The sequence below is a fragment of the Tursiops truncatus genome, chromosome 12, assembly GCF_011762595.2.
Source record: "Tursiops truncatus isolate mTurTru1 chromosome 12, mTurTru1.mat.Y, whole genome shotgun sequence".
Taxonomy (NCBI): Eukaryota; Metazoa; Chordata; class Mammalia; order Artiodactyla; family Delphinidae; genus Tursiops; species Tursiops truncatus.
The window spans coordinates 74,932,190-74,948,071 of NC_047045.1; the positions used below are offsets into that span (position 1 = coordinate 74,932,190).

Consider the following 15,882-nt stretch of genomic DNA (forward strand, 5'->3'; position numbering starts at 1 on the left):
GTCTTACCTGAAGAAGAATATTGTTCCAGCATCACCTTCTTTTGCAGAATTTTCCATACCTATCACCAAAATATTTGCTGCATCTGTGATAAATGAGCAAAAAGCTATGTCACAAGGTGACACAAGATTTAAGTCACCTATAAACTTTTAACAAAGTATTTGTGATCATTGCTTCATATACCATGAAGTGCTCTACAACACACTGTCCATTTTTCTACTAAGGTTTCTAAAAGTATTTAATATATGAAAATGGAAAGACCATAAGAAATTACTTGAACAAAATATTCAACAACCTGTGACACTATTATTAGTGCTATTTAAAACTCATTCACGCCCATTTTGATTCAGTAATCGCTAGTCCAGTTGATAATTATTAAAGTCTTAGTATCAGTACAACTAAGGTTCAAGAATTTGGGGGGGTGGGGGAGGGATGGACTGGGAATTTGGGGTTAGCAGATGCAAACTATTATATAGAGAACAGATAAACAACAAGGTCCTACTGTATAGCACAGGGACCTATACCCAATATCCTGTGATAAACCATATGGAAAAGAATATAAAAAAGAATGTATCTATATAAAGGAATGTATATGTATAACTGAATCACTTTGTTGTATAGCAGAAATTAACACACTGTAAATCAACTATAGTTCAATTAAAAAAAAGAAAAAAGAATTAAACTTCTTTCTGTAAAAGTAATTTAAAATAAAATTTGAAGAGCCATTAATATATTCTCTTCCTTTAAATATCATTTTATTAATAATATAATTTTAATATTCTCAAACTACTCTTTCCACTGAATTTTAAATTATATTGTATAAAGTGTGGAAAATAGAAAACATACAGAAACAAAGATACAGTCCATTTCAAAACATATCTGATTTCAAAGTTAATCATGAGAACTACCATGACAGTCACCTGTAACTATTTAAATGTTTTAACATTTTAAATATTAAATACATACATATACAAATATTCACCAGTAAGTAGTTACTTTGTATATTAGTTTAGTAGTATTTATTATAAGTATATAAATATTCTATAATGTAAATTATAAATAACATGTTAGTCTATCAATAAATATACTAATATTAATATGTAAAATGTTACGTAATTTCTTTTTTGAAACTAAATACATTTTAATAGAAAACAAAACACACAATAACCCTTTTCAGAAAACAGAAATATTTAATCCTTTTCCCACAAATTAGAAGCTGCTTTATCCTCAGAGCATAGTTTTCTATGCATGTGTTTGTATTTAAGATTTGTTTCACAGACTGTTCATTAAACTGCTACTGCAAAGCAGGAGGTGGGAGGGACGATCTCAGGAGAAAAAGACACTGGAAAAGCCGCACCTCGGAATCATATGGAAATTCAACATTTTCTAATTTTGATGTTTCACTTCCAATTATTTTCATTTCTTTACCACAATCTGTCCTTTTAGGGGAGAGAATTGTTGAATAGAAGTGCAGCCACAAAAAGAATCTTTCTTTCCCACCAACATAATTTCTTAACATAAAATCAGGATCCTCAAAGCTTCCGAGCTCCTAATAGAGGCTGGGGAATGGGGGATTCAGAAAAAGACCAACTCTTAAACTCCTTTTCTTTGGTGAAATCACACTTCCTTGAGTTCTACATCTATAGAGGGCAAGGCTCACCCATATAGCCAAGAACACCACAAATGAAGTGGGAAAGATCCAGGCCAGTGAGAATAGTACGAGAAGCCCCCAAGTGTGTGATGCACAGGGGCACCCTGCCGACAGCCTCCGGAATCAGCCAAGAACACCGCAGGGCAATTTTCCTTCTTAGAGGCCCTGGACATAGCTCTGTTTTTCTAAGTCAATTATGTTTGTTTTTTGCCACCAAATAGTACAAACAGTTGGTTCAGATCATCAAGGCTGAGAAAACACAATGACATTTCGATTGTTTCTTACAGGGTCGGTGACTCTTTTAAGAATTTTCTCTGGAGCAGAGAGGTTTTCAACCTACTATTTTTTGCTACTTTGAGGTAAATTCATGAATCTTCCATCAAAGTGTTCCAAGTCATTTTTTTTAACATAAAGCAGGTGATTTCTCAAGAAGCCTTCCTCACACTATCCTAAAATCCTCTCAGTTTAATTCTCTTTTAAAATATTCATTGAGCTTATCTTTTAACTAATTCTGTTAGTTTTAAAGTGTTGGACTGTACTGGTAAATTTTTCTTTAAAGGCTCTCCCCAACAGTTCTATCAATTTTACGGTTCTTCTTTAAAACTAAAATAACTTTTTAACGTGACAGAAATGAAGTGTCATGGCCTTTGATCATCCCAAGTAAGAGTGATCCTATAATTACAGCTGAATAAACCATATTGATTTTAATCTTTGAACTAAGTTCTCTGTGAATATGTTTTAAATTTCCTATCTTTGTATGTTATTTGTATAAAGAGATTCAATGCCACTTTCATGATATAATCCTTCAAATAGAAAATGAGGGGCTTCCCTGGTAGCTCAGTGTTTAAGAACCCACATGCCAATGCAGGGGACACGGGTTTGAGCCCTGGTCCGGGAAGATCCCACATGCTGTGAGCAACGAAGTCCGTGAATCACAGCTACTGAGCCTGTGCTCTAGAGCCTGTGAGCCACAACTACTGAGCCCACGTGCCACAACTACTGAAGCCCGCATGCCTAGAGCCCGTGCTCCGCAACAAGAGAAGTCACCACAATGAGAAGCCCGTGCGCCACAAAAGAGTAGCCCCCGCTTGCCGCAACTAGAGAAAGCCCGCACGCAGCAACGATGACCCAACACAGCCAAAAATAAAAATAAATTTATAAAAAAAAGAGAACATGAAACCTAAACAAATGCATATTTAAGACAGTTATCATAGGAAAATTATTTTCTAATACATTTTAACATACTTGGCCCCAGGTTCAAGAAGATGTACCTCTAGGCAAGCTTGTTACTTCAACATATCCATGGGAGGTCAGATCTTGAGAGAGACTTCCAAGATGGTATTCATCTGCGGTTGCAAACGCAGTACAGCGCATCAGGTCCTGTGCCAGAGAGAGGAGAATGAGATGGGTTACCAAGAGGTGCCTGTGATGGTTGTCTCTTTACAGGGAGGATGGCGTGCTGCAAAGCTGGCACTCGAGAGTTTTCTCCAAACATTTCAACGGTTCAGACAAAGGATGTGAGAAGGATGCAGAGAAAGAAGTTACAAGGAGGTGGATTTCAGCTCAATCTATGCAAGAACTTTCTCTTAATAGTCAAAGAGATGGAATGGGCTGTCAGAACAGGGGCCACACCTGCTGGTTGCGCTTCAAGCACAGACTGATCAAAAAATAGAGAGGATTTAGGCACCATACAAGGCGCCTGGATGAGATGCTAGTTAAAGTCTGTCCAACCTTGAGTTTCCATGGTTCTTTTTCAGAGCAGCATTATTATTTGAGGTCATTTGATAATTTGCCACTAGCCTTGTACAGGCAGAGATTACTCTGAATCTACTAAGGAATTACAGAAATTTTTACTCTAGTTAATTGTACTCTGGTTAAAAGTTCTGTGAATCTGAGAATGTGTCCAGGTTTGGTGAGTGCTTTGGATTTCTGCACAAGGAGTCTTACCCGTGTGTACATGCATACATTTATATTGTGTGTAGCTATACAGTATACATATGGTAAGCATATGGTACAGCACACAGTGTTTTTGTCAAACTGTAGGTCACAAGCCGTTAGTGAGTCCTGATATCAATTTAGTCGGCCCAAACCAGCTTAAAAAAAAAATAAACTAGGGGCTTCTCTGGTGGCGCAGTGGTTGAGAGTCCGCCTGCCGATGCAGGGAGCACGGGTTCTTGCCCCGGTCCGGGAGGATCCCACGTGCGCGGAGCAGCTGGGCCCGTGAGCCACGGCCGCTGAGCCTGCACGTCCGGAGCCTGTGCTCCGCAACGGGAGAGGCCACAGCAGTCAGAGGCCTGCGTACCGCAAAAAAAAAAAAAATAATAAAAATAAATAAACTAAACAGAATAAAACAGAAAATATTAGAGTACATAATTCATAGTAAGGGTAAATTTTATTTTATGACATTTTCTGTCACATATATGTCTATATAGGTATACCGGGTCACTACATATACACTGTAATGTAAAATAAATTTCTCACTATGGAATACGGTCAATGAAGTTCAAAAGCTATCGGCAGAGGTGTTAAGGGTTCAGGCACAGAATTAGATTCATTAAAAAAAATCAGAATAACAATAATGCCTACTTGATAGGGTTGTTGTGAAGTTTAAACAAGCTGATGAATGTCAACTGCTCAGAACCATGATTAGCACAAATGTTCAACATTTTTTAGATAACAGTTATTATTACGGCACATGCAGATATGTTTAAACCATCAAAATTTATGGGAGGCTAAAACGTTTATCAAGTAATTTACATCTGAATTTTCATTTGTCCGTAATTTTATATTTTAGTGTCTATTAATCAGAACGTTAGTGATTCTACTGTCTTTGATACACATGGTGCTTTGGCCCATATGTATCAAAAGAGGTATAAGAGTCACTAAATCAAAATTTATTCCTAGGATTTACTCAACTTGGCTCCTAAATTCTTTCCCTTTCTGCTACATTCCTAGTATGAAATTCAAGAAAAGTAGTACATAAATTTCTTCCTTCCTCCCACTTTTGTTACCTAACTCCTGGCTCTTTCTCAAGAGATGACCTAACTCTGCTTTGCTTTTTCTTCCATCTGTTACACAGTTCTAATGTGTGGTTTAAAAAGTAGCAGAGGAATAAACGGAGGATCTGAAAAACCTAAAATCCGTAAAATATCCACTCATAAGCGAAACATTCAATTGTCTAATTGATTTTAATTCAATTAGAGGAAAAATTAAAAGTCAGACAAGCAAGCTGAAATTGTCACTGAATGTGAGCTGAACGGATGCAGGACACTCCTGTTGCAGATATCTGATATGAAGATTCCCGTATTCATTATGAAGGTAAGAACACGTTAATTTACAAAAACATACGGATCCATACAGTCAAAGTAAAGCTGGTTACTGGAGTACAGGAATCAGTTATGTGCTTAAGGCTTAGAAGTGCCAGCACTAGTTGTTCTTTTAAGGCTCCGTGGAGTTAAAAAGAGCTGGCAGGGTATGAGATTAAGCTGCCTGAAAGAAAGGAATCCTGGAAAGAAGCATCAGGTAAGGCCATGGCAGGCAGGCTCTACCCTACAAGAGCTGACAAACTTACTCAAGTTTGCTAAGCAAAATCCCAGTGCATTAGGTTGCATGTCAGAGTGACTCTGGGGCTGCTAGAGCTGACATGCTTAGTCTAGGCTGGAGTGGGAAGAGAAGGCGGCACGAAGGAGAAGACAGGAGATAAGGAGAAGGTCGACAGCTAGTCCAGCAGAGGGTTTTCCCAGAACTGTACTAGAAACGGCATTGCCGACTGTTTCTAGAATCTTTGCCGTAAACTGGCAGCCCAGACAACTATCCAACTCAAGAGCTGACCCACATAGTGTTTTCAAGATTTTAACAAACTATCAACAATAAATGGCCATTTGGCACAAAATCCAGATTTCCACCATCTTTCGCTCCAGTGGAAGATCTAGCAGTAACTGACCAGGGTCACGGGAGGGGGGGGGGGGTGCGGGGGGGGCGTGATTCTCCAGCCGATGCAGTCCCTCCCACTCCCTGGCTCGTGCCTGCTTCACCATCATCTTTCTTACTGATCAGGCCCATCTGTGCTAAAAAAACTTACACTATTTTACCTTCTCAAAAATGGAACAAGTCGGGCTTCCCTGGTGGCGCAGCAGTTAAGAATCCACCTGCCAATGCAGGGGACACGGGTTCGAGCCCTCGTCCGGGAAGATCCCACATGCCGCGGAGCAACTAAGCCCGTGCGCCACAACCACTGAGCCTGCGCTCTAGAGCCCGCGAGCCACAACTACTGAGCCCACCTGCCACAGCTACTGAAGCCCGTGTGCCTAGAGCCCGTGCTCCGCAACAAGAGAAGCCACCGCAATGAGAAGCCCGCGCACCGCAACAAAGAGTAGCCCCTGCTTGCCACAACTAGAGAAAGCACAGCAGCGAAGACCCAACACAGCCAAAAATAAATAAATAAAATAAATTAAAAAAAAAAAAGGAACAAGTCAAAGCATTCAACCACTACTTCCATGAGAAAATATATGCTGAGCTCCAAAGAGTCAGGTTATAAATTTTTAAACACAATTTGTTTTTAACTTAGTCATTCCAAGGATCTTTGCAGATTTTCTGAAGATGGTCACCTTTCCTTCTCTCACCATCTCCTGTTTAGTTTGGCTCAGAGTCCTAGCCAATGTCTCACAGCTTATTTGGTTTAGCCTACGTTATATAACTTACATGGCTCGCCACACTACTTTCTGTATCCTCCTTAAACATCTGGGATGTGAGTCTCTGTTTAAGTTATGAATCTTCTGTGAATAGATGATTCACAAGGTTTTCCAATTTGACTTGTTAGAAATATCTTTTTTGGGTTTTATTTCCTTTGTTTTTCAATTTCAAGATTGTATTTAAATCCACTTGGTAAAGGGAAAGAGTGTGTGTCATCTTTGCATTTTTTCCCCCTATTATTTAAAGATGTTACTCTGCAAGAAGCTTTCATCTTCAGACATGTCTTTTTCTGGATTTTTATAATGAACCATTATTTTTTGAGCATTAAATATAAATATATACCAAATTTCAGGTTCTAGCATGGGGATCAACAACTTGTTCTTAAATAAATGTGCCAAACCAACCTAAAATAGTTATTGGATTTAAGACTTAAATTTAGGCCTTTCTATTTTAAAATGTTAAAAGAAAACCACCCAAACCCAAACAAAACAAAACCAAAGCCAAGAAAACCACCATGTTTCAGTATGTTTCATTTTTCTGGCCACAGAAAACATATTCCAGCAGATGGGGCTAGAAATTTATATATGATTCTTGTTTTGGAGCATCACATACTCTGACAGAATACTTTTCCTGAAAAAGAAAGTTTATTTTTATTCGTGTTCTTTTACTAAAACAAGAAATTAGTGCATTACAATAATGTTGCTTCTATATTACTAAGGGGAAAAAATGCATGTTTTTCCTGTTATGTACAGATTATAGGCAAAAGTTAGAAAACACAGATGCATTTTACATTACTAGTATAAAGCTTTAGCTTTTAACCTTTCTGACTACAACCCATGGTGAGAAACCCTTTCACATACACAGTACCTACACACACACAGACACCCACACCAATAACCGACACAAAAGCTTCACAGAACAATATTTACCTTTATCATGAGTAATGCATTGATACTTTCTATTCTGTTTCATCAAACACACCAAAAAAACCCCAAACCTATTAACAACCCACTGGTTAATTTTACTACACACTGTGGTGTGAGCCTGCAAACTACTGCTGGGCGTCCCAGCACCCTGCCCCCTCTGCAAGCCTCCACGCTGCTCAGAGGTTGGTCCTTACCCTCGGGCATCGTCCTCCTCAAAGACAGGACAGGCCAACAAGCAGCACTGGCCCTGCCATGATAAGTGATGAGCCAACGGTGTGTGGGCTGAATATCTCAGTAGGTTATGATCTCTACAAATGGAATCAGGTGAAGACTTGATTCTAATATAGAGGGTGAGTGGCCTCACTCCGTCAATTCCAAGCGCATGCCATGTGGCAGAGGTAAGAGGGTGAGCTCAGGTGCACACGTGCGGAATGAGACAAAGGGTACCTCTTTCTGGTACAAAGTAGAGTCCTTTCCTGACTCAGTCCAGAGGGGAGGAAAGGGCTTTACCACCAAAGGGGACTCGCCAGCCCCATGATGCCCACATGGAAATGGAGGGGCCCTCTATTCGGGACAGATAAAAGCCAGTCTTCAACCCTGGGCATATATTACCTCGTTATACCTCAAGACTGTGTTCTCCTGTAAGATCATTAGAAAATAATGTTCCAAAAATCATACTCCCTCAGGTCACTTACAAAATGCCTTCAGAAATAGAAAAGATTGTCTATTATTTTCCTGTGCTTCCAGAGGAATGACGTACTGTTTCTGTTTTCACGGAATTCCAACTGAAGTCACAGCTATTACGTTACATAACATGTCCTATGTCAGGACCCAGGAAATAAATGACTCCTTAAGTTTGGTGATAGAAAAAGTTATTTCTTATAAGACATTCTTATGTTTTTCTTTTTTTCTTGTTAGACAACAAAAAATGTACAACCCAGGAGTATCCCTGCCTTTCTTTAATCATTGGGCTTCGCGGAACTAAATATTCAACTAGATTACTCGTATCAGATATCTGATAATATTTACTTCTCTGTTCATATCAACTGCTTGCTCTATTTTAAATGTAATGCTTTTATTATCTCATTTGAAACTTATTAAATTTTGACAATCTACTTCAAATCCTTTCCTGGAAGCAGAAAGGAAAAAAGTCCTGAAGAAAAATAAAAAACGGAACCCAGGAACACTGCTTTCAAGTCTACAGACAGCCCAAAGCAATAATGCCTCTTCGACAGTTTACAACCGACAACTACAAGAACAGGTGCCATTTCTGACCTCATCAGCCTTTCATAAGAAGCTGGATTCTGCTCTGCGCTGCTCGATGTAACGCAAGGAAAAAGGGACTTGGTCCTCCTCTTTTTTGGATCTGCTGTGAATTCAAGTTTTTACACTTACTTTCATCTCAGTCACTTAAATACTAAATTTCCCAGAGGATCACAACAATAAACAACATAATTAAACACTCAAGAGCTAGAAAGAAAGGGGTGAGAGCAGAATGCATCCAAAACTCCCATCCTTCATATCGTGGGTTCAAGGAAACCAAACAAGAATGTAAACAAAGCTAGAATCCAAAACAAAAGTCATTAACCAACTCCTAGCTTCACAACCTGAGGACAAGACGTGAAGGCCTGTACACCTTTTTAAAGGAAGTCAACCACGCAGTAAACAAAACCAAAAACAGGACAAGTTAAACGCTCTCAAGGTCTACTTCTCAGAATCGAGATTGTAAGATCGACAGTATAACCTGTTTTCTGATAGATTCAGAAGGCTTCATCAAGTGTTAAATATTTGACATTCCTACTTTTAATGTTGATGGCTGCAGACATCAAAGGTCCCTTTGCTTCTCTTCTATCCTTTCCTGTTTAATAAACATTTATTAAGTATAAGGCACAGTTTCAAGTAACATGCGAGATACACAGGTTACCAAAGGGCTTCATCCTGACCTTAAATATTTATCATTTAGTGGGCAAATGCGAACTGTAGTGGAGAACTTCCCATAAACCTCTTAACAGTGAATGAAAACAACCACTTCAACCTTCAAATGATAAAAAAAAGCAAAAACCTTCACTCTGCTTTTTGGATTCCGCCTCGCCATGTCCTTTCACCACCCCCTCCCATGCAGTCACCATTGGCTAATGAATGTATACCTGTCTGCATACTTAATGGAACAAAAATTTTTTAAATTTAATACAGAATTTCTACAGTTTGATTTTTTTTTAATGGGGGCTTTTTATAGCACTGTTCCTAGAATGGACTTACTACTGGTCTTTTCCAAAATTTCTTTAGGCCACTAATCCTTTCATAAACTACATTTTTGTATTTAATTGCCTGTATTTTGCCTTTATATGTACCACTAACTCCTAAAATTAAGATGTTGATTCCCTTTGGAGATGACAGGTTTTACTATTAGGCTTCAAAGATCCTGAAAGAAGTGCTGAGCTGATGGCTGGCTCTCCTATGTTGGTAGTAAGGCTGGGGTGGGATCCACAGGGGTTCAGAGTGATTATTAGGGAACAGAGGCGCCACCACCACAAGTGTTTTTACCTTGTTCACAGGCAGAACTGGAAGGTTGGTCCTGGATGGCTGCCTGGTCCTTGATGCTTTCAGTGGTCTCTTGATTTGCGGAAAGTCTTGTTTAGAAACAAGTGTTTCCGTTGACACAGATGAGGAATGTCTCTTCAGTATTTTTATAAACCACTTAAAGCCTAACAGATTTGGTCTGTGAATCACTTTCCTATGAGTACCAAGGGAGTTCCTGGTTGGAAGGTGCTCTTTTTCATCTTGGTAACGTGCGGTGTTTAATGGAGAGAGTACATTTGTATTTGATATTTTCCGGTTCATTTCCAGGACCTGGGACTTATTCAAACCAACAGCTGCTGTATCAGGAAAGAAGAAATTCACGTTCTGACTTCTTGTCAGGGTGTTGCATGTTGTGGTCTCAAATTCCTTAAGTGGTTTTAATGTTCGATGAACAAGTCTTTGGCACTGACACGCTTCTGATAAAATATAGTGAGATCTGGCCAAGGACCTGAGAAGTCTGGCTGGCATTACCACATCTCAAGCTAAAAGAAAAAGAATTCAAAGTTCAAGTTTTTCAATAAAAAATGTTTAAAAAGTATATAGTGTTTTCCCAGGTAACAGGTATATTTCTGTAAAACAATTTGCAAAATAGATACATCTTAACTTAAGCCTAGTAAAAGAATGAGGTTAAAAAAATACATACAAGTATTTTCACCACCTCTCTTTTAGTCAACCTTTAGCCTTCTTTCTGGAAGGTTATAAGACTATAAAGCTATTGAGGGACTTCCCTGGCGGTCCAGTAGTTAATACTCTGCGCTCCCAATGCAGGGGGCAAGGGTTCGATCCCTGGTCTGGGAACTAAGATCCCACATGCCGCACGGCGTGGCCAAACCAAAAAAAAAAGTAGTTTATTTGTCCTTTAAACACATATCATTTTTTTAACACCTGAAAGCAACAGACAATTATTGGTGCCTATCAGAGGTGATGTTTGAATCGGGTTTCAAAAGGGCAGAGGGATCAGCAAGGCGAACACGGCAGGTAAACAGTATTGTTCACCTGACAAACAGGATGCAACTTCAGGGGAGCCAGGCGTGAGCTGCAGCAGCAGCTGAGGGCTGAACAGGAGCCTGTGGCTGCATCCTAAGCACTGGTCCTAAAGTTTCTATAGGAGAGGGAAGTCGGAGCTCTTCATGTGAGACTCACATGGTCAAAAGTACATTCAAGAAACATATCCTTGGTTAAAACTTAGAGGAGGAACTGAGAGACACTAAGACATTGCTTTCTGAGTACTTTGTACCCAGCAAGCGCTCTGCTTCACCTCACGACAATCCTGTGAGGTACTTCCCAGGGTAAACTGAGGCTTAGGGAGGCTGACTGCTTACAATCAGTGATGCAGAGACAGAAGGAAATCCCAGGCTTTTCCAGTTCTAGAGACAACACTGTAACCACTGAATATATATTATCTCCCTTTAAAAGGATGAGGGCAGGGGGTTCCCTGGTGGTGCAGTGGTTGAGAGTCCGCCTGCCGATGCAGGGGACATGGGTTCATGCCCCGGTCCGGGAAGATCCCACGTGCCGCGGAGCAGCTGGGCCCGTGAGCCATGGCCGCTGAGCCTGCGCGGCCGGAGCCTGTGCTCAGCAACGGGAGTGGCCGCGGCAGTGAGAGGCCCGTGTACCGCAAAAAAATAAAAATAAATAAATAAATAAAATAAGAGGATGAGGGCAAGGATGAGTCACTGCGATATTTAGGAGGTAGAACCTGCTGCTTTCAAAATAGCTTCAAAAGTTGGAATTCTCTGTTTAGTTCCAGTCCAACTAGCTATTTTAGTTCACGTTTAGTTAGTACTATTACCTGCCAGTTGAACCAGTGGGTTTTGCAGAACCTAATTATACAATATTTTAGGAATCTGTTTACACAGGTCTGGATGCTTCCATTCTCTTCTAGGAAATTCTTACCTCCAAGCTCTAAATCTTGCCTTCACACAGAGGCTGGGACAAAGAATGTAAAAGCTACAGGACAAACAAGTGTGCTTTCTATCTTTGCTGAGAAAAAAACAGAGGGGTAGCATTTAAGGTATCCGACACACACACAAAATTATTTAGGCTTTGTTAAAAACTGGAACACATCTCAGAAAAGTGAAATTTTAATTGCACAGACTAAATTTAAAGATAAAAACACACTACACTTTTAATTACACTAAGAGCTTTATATAACATTTTGGATACCGAATTTCCGTGCTCCGCATTGCCCTTGTCATATTTCTCGATGGTGTCTACATCCGTGCAGATTGGTGGGGGGCATGATCCCCCCCGTCCCGAGTGATCTCATCTTCCATCCTCCCTTAGCCACTCACTCCCAGGGTCTTATGCTCCGAGCTATATCGTGGCCATTAGGCACCTGCGGCTACTGAGTACTTGAAATGTGGCTCAATAAAATTTAAAAAATAATTTTTTTTGGTACCTTTTATTATATACTTAATACAAAAAGTAAAATATCTCAATAATTTTTATATTGATTACTTGTTGAAATAATATTTTTAGATATATTGGGCTAAATAAAATTAACCTCACCTCTTGGGCTTCCCTGGTGGCGCAGTGGTTGGGAGTCCGCCTGCTGATGCAGGGGACGCGGGTTCGTGCCCCGGTCCGGGAGGATCCCACATGCCGCGGAGCGGCTGGGCCCGTGAGCCATGGCCGCTGAGCCTGCGCGTCTGGAGCCTGTGCTCCGCAACGGGAGAGGCCACAGCGGTGAGAGGCCCACGTACCGCAAAAAAAAAAAAAAAAAAAAAAAAAAAAAATATTAACCTCACCTCTTAATTTTTACTTTTAAAGTGTCTATAAAACTTAAAATGTCGTGTGTGGCTTGTATCGTATTCCTGTTGGAGGGTCCTGCTCTAGATCTGTCATTACCAATATCTGCAACCTCATGTTCTCAATTTCAAGCATTCTACTCTCCAAACACCACCTCTGATCTTTCAGCCTCACTCCTTCTATCACCCAATTCCAACAGTTCTTCAACCCCAACAGGACCTACAATTCAATGATCCAACCACTTTTTCACTGTCCCTCACTCCCCACATCACTTCCTCCACACTTAGTTATATTCCATGGACCTCAAATCCCTTGTACCCCACTCTTCCACATACCCACGTGGCAAAACCTCAACGTGAATTAAATATAATTCACCTAACTTATGCCTGGACTCCTGCACCTCAACGTGGCTGGAGACGGACAACCAACCAACAACCATCTGGTCTCACTTTAAAATCATGACCACTCACTTCAGGTGGGCCTTTCATGCCGCTCAACGATCTTAAATACTGTACTTCCATACTATATTTTACTTTTTGCTCTCTCCTCACACCTTCAATGCCTCCTCCTTTCTCATTCTCAATAACGACCTTGCTTCCGCTTTGGTTGACAAAACACAAATAATCAGGAGAGAACTTCCACCAGCCCTTGCCATCATCCACCTGCCCACCTATTGCTTTTGTGCCCATATACTTTGTCTTCCCTTCTGCTGCTACAGATGAGGTGCCCGTGGTCCCATCTACAGCCAGGTCCTCTGTCTGCACACCAAGTCTCTTCCCTCCCTGCCTACAGAAGACATAGTTAAGCCCTTCTCCCCTCTCTCCCCCATGCTATTTATTTTTCCCTTTTTACTGACACATTCCTATTAGCATACAACTAGGCTCTGATTTCTCCCACCTTATAAAAACAACTCTTCCCCGACCCCCATCTTCCCTTCCATATACTACACTTGTTCTCTGAGCTCCTTTCCTTTTAGAGTTTTATTGCCTCTCTCCATCTCCTCTTCTCTGATTTTTTTTGAACCCACTCCAATTGGGCTTTCATCTGTCACTTCACCAAAGCCCATTTGTCAAGGCCAGCAATGACCACCACATTTATAAATCCTGTGGTCACTTCTCAGTATTCATTTTACCTGACTGACCAGCAACATGTGATACAGCTGATCACTCCACCCTACTCCCTCACTCGTTTCTGGGATACCACGCTGGCCATTTTCATCCTACCTCATGGGTAGGATGTCTCTTTTGCTCGTCTCCCATCCCAAGAATGTAATGTACCAAGGCTCAGTATTTGGGCCACCTTTCTTCTCTATTCTCAGCTCTTGGTGATCTCACCCAATCTCATAGTTTTATATAGTACCTACAATTGATGAATAGCAAATATTTATCCCTAAACTACTCTGATGAGCATGAAAAATGTAACATGCTCAAAACTGAGCTTCTGAAATCTTCCCGCAAATCCTATTCTTCCCAGTCTCCCCCACTCATAAAATAGCAATTACATCCTTCCCTTTGCCAAGGCCCCAAACCTGCAGTCCACCTTATTCTTCTCTTCCTTCTCCATACCCAGTCTGTCAGCAAATCCCACTGGCTTTGTTCGGACTGGTCCTCACCACCAACACTGCCAGCATCCTGGTCCAAGCTGCTGTCCTTCCCAGGGATTATTGTCGCAGCCTCCGAATTGGTTTCCCAGCTTCTGTTCTTCAGATTCTTCTGAACACAGCAACCAAACTCAAATCGGATTACATCTTCCCTCTTCATAAAATCTGATGATGGCCTCACATTTCACTTGAAATAAAAACCCAACACCTTAAGATAGACTACATGGCCCTCCATTCTCTGCCCTTTATCACCACTCTGACATCTCCTCCAGCTTTTTCCCCTCGCTCATTTTGCTCCAGTCACTCTGGTCTCTGGATCTCTGTACTTACTATCCCTTATACTCTTCTCTCGGGTGTCTGTAAGCCTCATTCCCTCACCTCCTTCAGACCTTTGCTCAAATGTCTCCTACACAGTGAAGTCTTCCCTGACCACTTCATTTAAAACGCACACCAGCACCCACACTCTAGCTTCCTCCACTATTTCTCCATTGCATTTAACATCACTTGCAAACACGTTGTGTTCTTAATTTATTAACTCACACAACAAATTATGAACTGAGTGCCTACCATGTGACAGAAATTGTCCTACTTGCTAATGCAGCTGAAAATAAAATAGACGAAAATCCCTATCTTTTGAAAGTTACATCACAGTGGGGGTGAGAGATAATACACGTGGTAAACCACTAAAATATACATTAAATAGTCACAACGCTACAGGGAAAAAAACAAGAGGAAAGGAGATCTTTGTCTCTCTCCTGTAGCACCTAAGCTCCTTGAGGATAAAGATTTGCCTCTTGTTCATGCTGTGTCTCCTGTAACCAGAGTGCCCAGCAAACAGCAGGTATTCAACTCGTATTTTTTGAATGAAATACAAGGCAGCTACTCAGTTCTTGGACACATTTTCTACTTTTTAAGAACATACCAACTAAGTAATCTGTATCAACTAGGCTATAAGTCAATGGATAAGCGGCGCTAATCTCTGGAGCACGCCTTCCAATTCCTTAAGCTGCTCAAAATTATTTTATCTTTGCAGTTACCGCTATGCACTGGCTCAAAGGGTTCAGTACGTGGGTATGGACGGAGTGCTTTTCACTCCCAGCTAAATCGACCAAAGATCACTGCAATAGGCAGGTGGCCTCCGGGGTACCGGTGAAACACGTGAGACGTTCAGGGCGGCGGGGAGCAAAGGGCGGACCGCTGTGCGAGGCCATACAAGCTCCCAGAACAAAGTAGTGCACTAACCTCTCCGCGGGAAGAAAAGACAGACGCGCCAAAAGCGCACGCTCCTGCGCCTCCGCCGCAGGCAAGAGACAGAGTACCGGCTGCAGTCCTGCGCTCCGGCAGCCAGTCCCAACACCGACCCAGCGCCCCGCCCAGCGCCCGACACTGCGCAGGCGCACAGGACTCCTGGCCCAGCGGAGCGTAAGCCGCCCGGTCCACGTGACCGTCGGAGCACGTGACCCGTGCTGCCGCGACCTTATCCGCTCCCTGGTCCCTGCGACGTCCCGGTCCCTGGGTGCTTCCGCCTTCCGCCCACTTCCTTATTCCGCTTCTCTCGTCGCCCTCAGCAGTCCCCGCCTTCGTCCCCGGAAGATCTCCGCGTCCTCGGCCATTGTTTTTCTCTTCTACTGGCACCAAATAAAGTTTCTTCATTCAAAAGCAGTTTTTTAATCCACATCCCTCC

General features: G+C 41.5%; 1 protein-coding gene across 11 annotated transcripts in view; it reads right to left on the bottom strand.

Moving 5' to 3' along the window:
- RMND1 (required for meiotic nuclear division 1 homolog) overlaps positions 1-15,851 on the bottom strand; it is a 39,654-nt gene extending 23,803 nt beyond the window's left edge. For 5 of the 11 annotated variants that reach the window (XR_012324917.1, XR_012324918.1, XM_019951717.3 and 2 more), the window contains exons 1-4: positions 15,441-15,575; positions 9,812-10,329; positions 2,921-3,029; positions 8-83 (exon numbers count right to left, since the gene is read on the bottom strand). Coding sequence is in view for 9 of the 11 variants with exons in the window: in XM_019951717.3 (XP_019807276.2) it covers positions 8-83; positions 2,921-3,029; positions 9,812-10,315 (689 nt within the window). In the remaining 2 variants the exon portion in view is untranslated. Of the gene's footprint in view, positions 1-7; positions 84-2,920; positions 3,030-9,811; positions 10,330-11,743; positions 11,831-12,358; positions 12,506-14,137; positions 14,386-15,440 lie in introns of those variants that run through there. The other 6 variants (XM_073789744.1, XM_019951715.3, XM_019951716.3 and 3 more) reach the window with 6 other exon arrangements.
- Between the last annotated feature and the right edge of the window lie 31 nt (positions 15,852-15,882).